Raw genomic sequence first — 1,340 nt, 5'->3', positions numbered from 1 at the left:
CCTAACCCTAAACCCTAAACCCTAAACCCTAAACCCTAAACTGTAAACCCTAAACCCTAAACTTTGACAACTTCTGAATATAACTTTATTAACTTCACCACAACCCCGGTATTGCCTAGAAGCTCTCAGCTGCTGAGCTCAATGCAAACCCTAAACCCTAAACTGTAAACCCTAAACCCCAAACCCTAAACCCCAGGCCGTCTGCCCCCTCCTAACGATGGCAGTCGACTCTGAGGGGTCCACACCCCTGGCAGCAGCAGCAACTGCTGGGCAGCCTCAGCCGCAGCAGCAGCAGCAGCAGCAGCAGCAGCAACAGCAGCAGCAGCGACGGCAACAGCAGCAGCAGCAACGAAGCTCGCCGCAACGCCCGCAGCGGCAGCAGGATCTGGGGCAGCAAAGACAGTATCAGCAGCAGCCACGGCAGCAGCAGCAGCAATCGCCGCAGGAGCGAGCACAGCAACAGCAGCAACGATACCAGCGGCAGCCACAGCAGCAGCAGCACCAGCAGCAGGCACAGCTGCAGCAGCAGCAGAGGCGGCAGCAGCGACAGATGCAGCAGAAGCCCGAGCAGCAGCAGCGCGGGCAGCAACTGCATCGGCCGCCGCAAGAGCAACAGCAAGAGCAGCAACAGCGGCAGCAGCAGCAGCAGCAACGGCAGGCCCAGCAGCAGCAGCAGCAGCAGCAAGTTATCCCAGAGGCCCTGATTGGCCAAGTCGAAAGATTCAGCCGGCCGGGCTGCTTATGGGTGTGTCAAATACTCTAAACCCTAAATCCTAATGTCAAAACCCTAAACCCTAATCTCAACACCCTAAACCCTAAACCCTAAACCCTAAACCCTCGGGTGGGTGCCCCTGCAGGGCCGCCTGAATGTAAACCACAAATATCCCGAAGACGCGTTTGTTGATGTCAAGGATGGACTACCAGATGTGCTTATCAAGGGTCTGTTGCTGCTGCTGCTGCTGCTGCTGCCATTGCTGCTGCTGCTGCCGCTGCTGCTGCCGTTGTTGCTGCTGCTGCTATTGATGTGGCGCATGGAGCTGCTGCTGCTGCTGCTGCTGCCGTTGCTGCTGATTGCGCAGCTGTTGCCTAAAAGTTTCCCATGTGGGGTTTGGAGCACTCAGGTGTCTTTGATTTGCTGCTGCTGCTGCTGCTGCTGTTGCTGCTGCTGCAGGAAAACAGAACAGAGGCCAGGCTATCCATGGAGAGTTTGTGCAAATCGAGGTTAGTCAAATCCACTCTGCTGCTACTGCTGCTGCTGTCGCTGCTGCTGCTGCTGCTGCTATTGCTGTCTCTACGGCTTTTGCTGCTGCTGCTGCTGCTTCTGCTGCGGCGTCAGGCGG

At 56.9% G+C, this 1,340-nt stretch overlaps 1 protein-coding gene across 1 annotated transcript in view; it reads left to right on the top strand.

Annotated features, from left to right (window-relative positions):
* Positions 1–217: 217 nt before the first annotated feature.
* The window catches only part of ETH_00023850 (RNB-like protein domain containing protein, putative), a gene marked incomplete at both ends in the record, with an annotated part of 8,333 nt that continues 7,210 nt past the window's right edge, over positions 218–1,340 (top strand). Inside the window, 2 exons of the mRNA XM_013379862.1 lie at positions 218–745; positions 858–939. Of these exons, the coding sequence (XP_013235316.1) occupies positions 218–745; positions 858–939 (610 nt within the window). The remainder of the gene's footprint in view (positions 746–857; positions 940–1,340) is intronic.

This window comes from Eimeria tenella, genomic scaffold (genome assembly GCF_000499545.2).
Source record: "Eimeria tenella Houghton genomic scaffold, Eth_scaff410, whole genome shotgun sequence".
Taxonomy (NCBI): Eukaryota; Apicomplexa; class Conoidasida; order Eucoccidiorida; family Eimeriidae; genus Eimeria; species Eimeria tenella.
The sequence above is the reverse complement of the archived record's forward strand: the minus strand, read 5'-3'. Positions and strand labels throughout refer to the sequence as shown.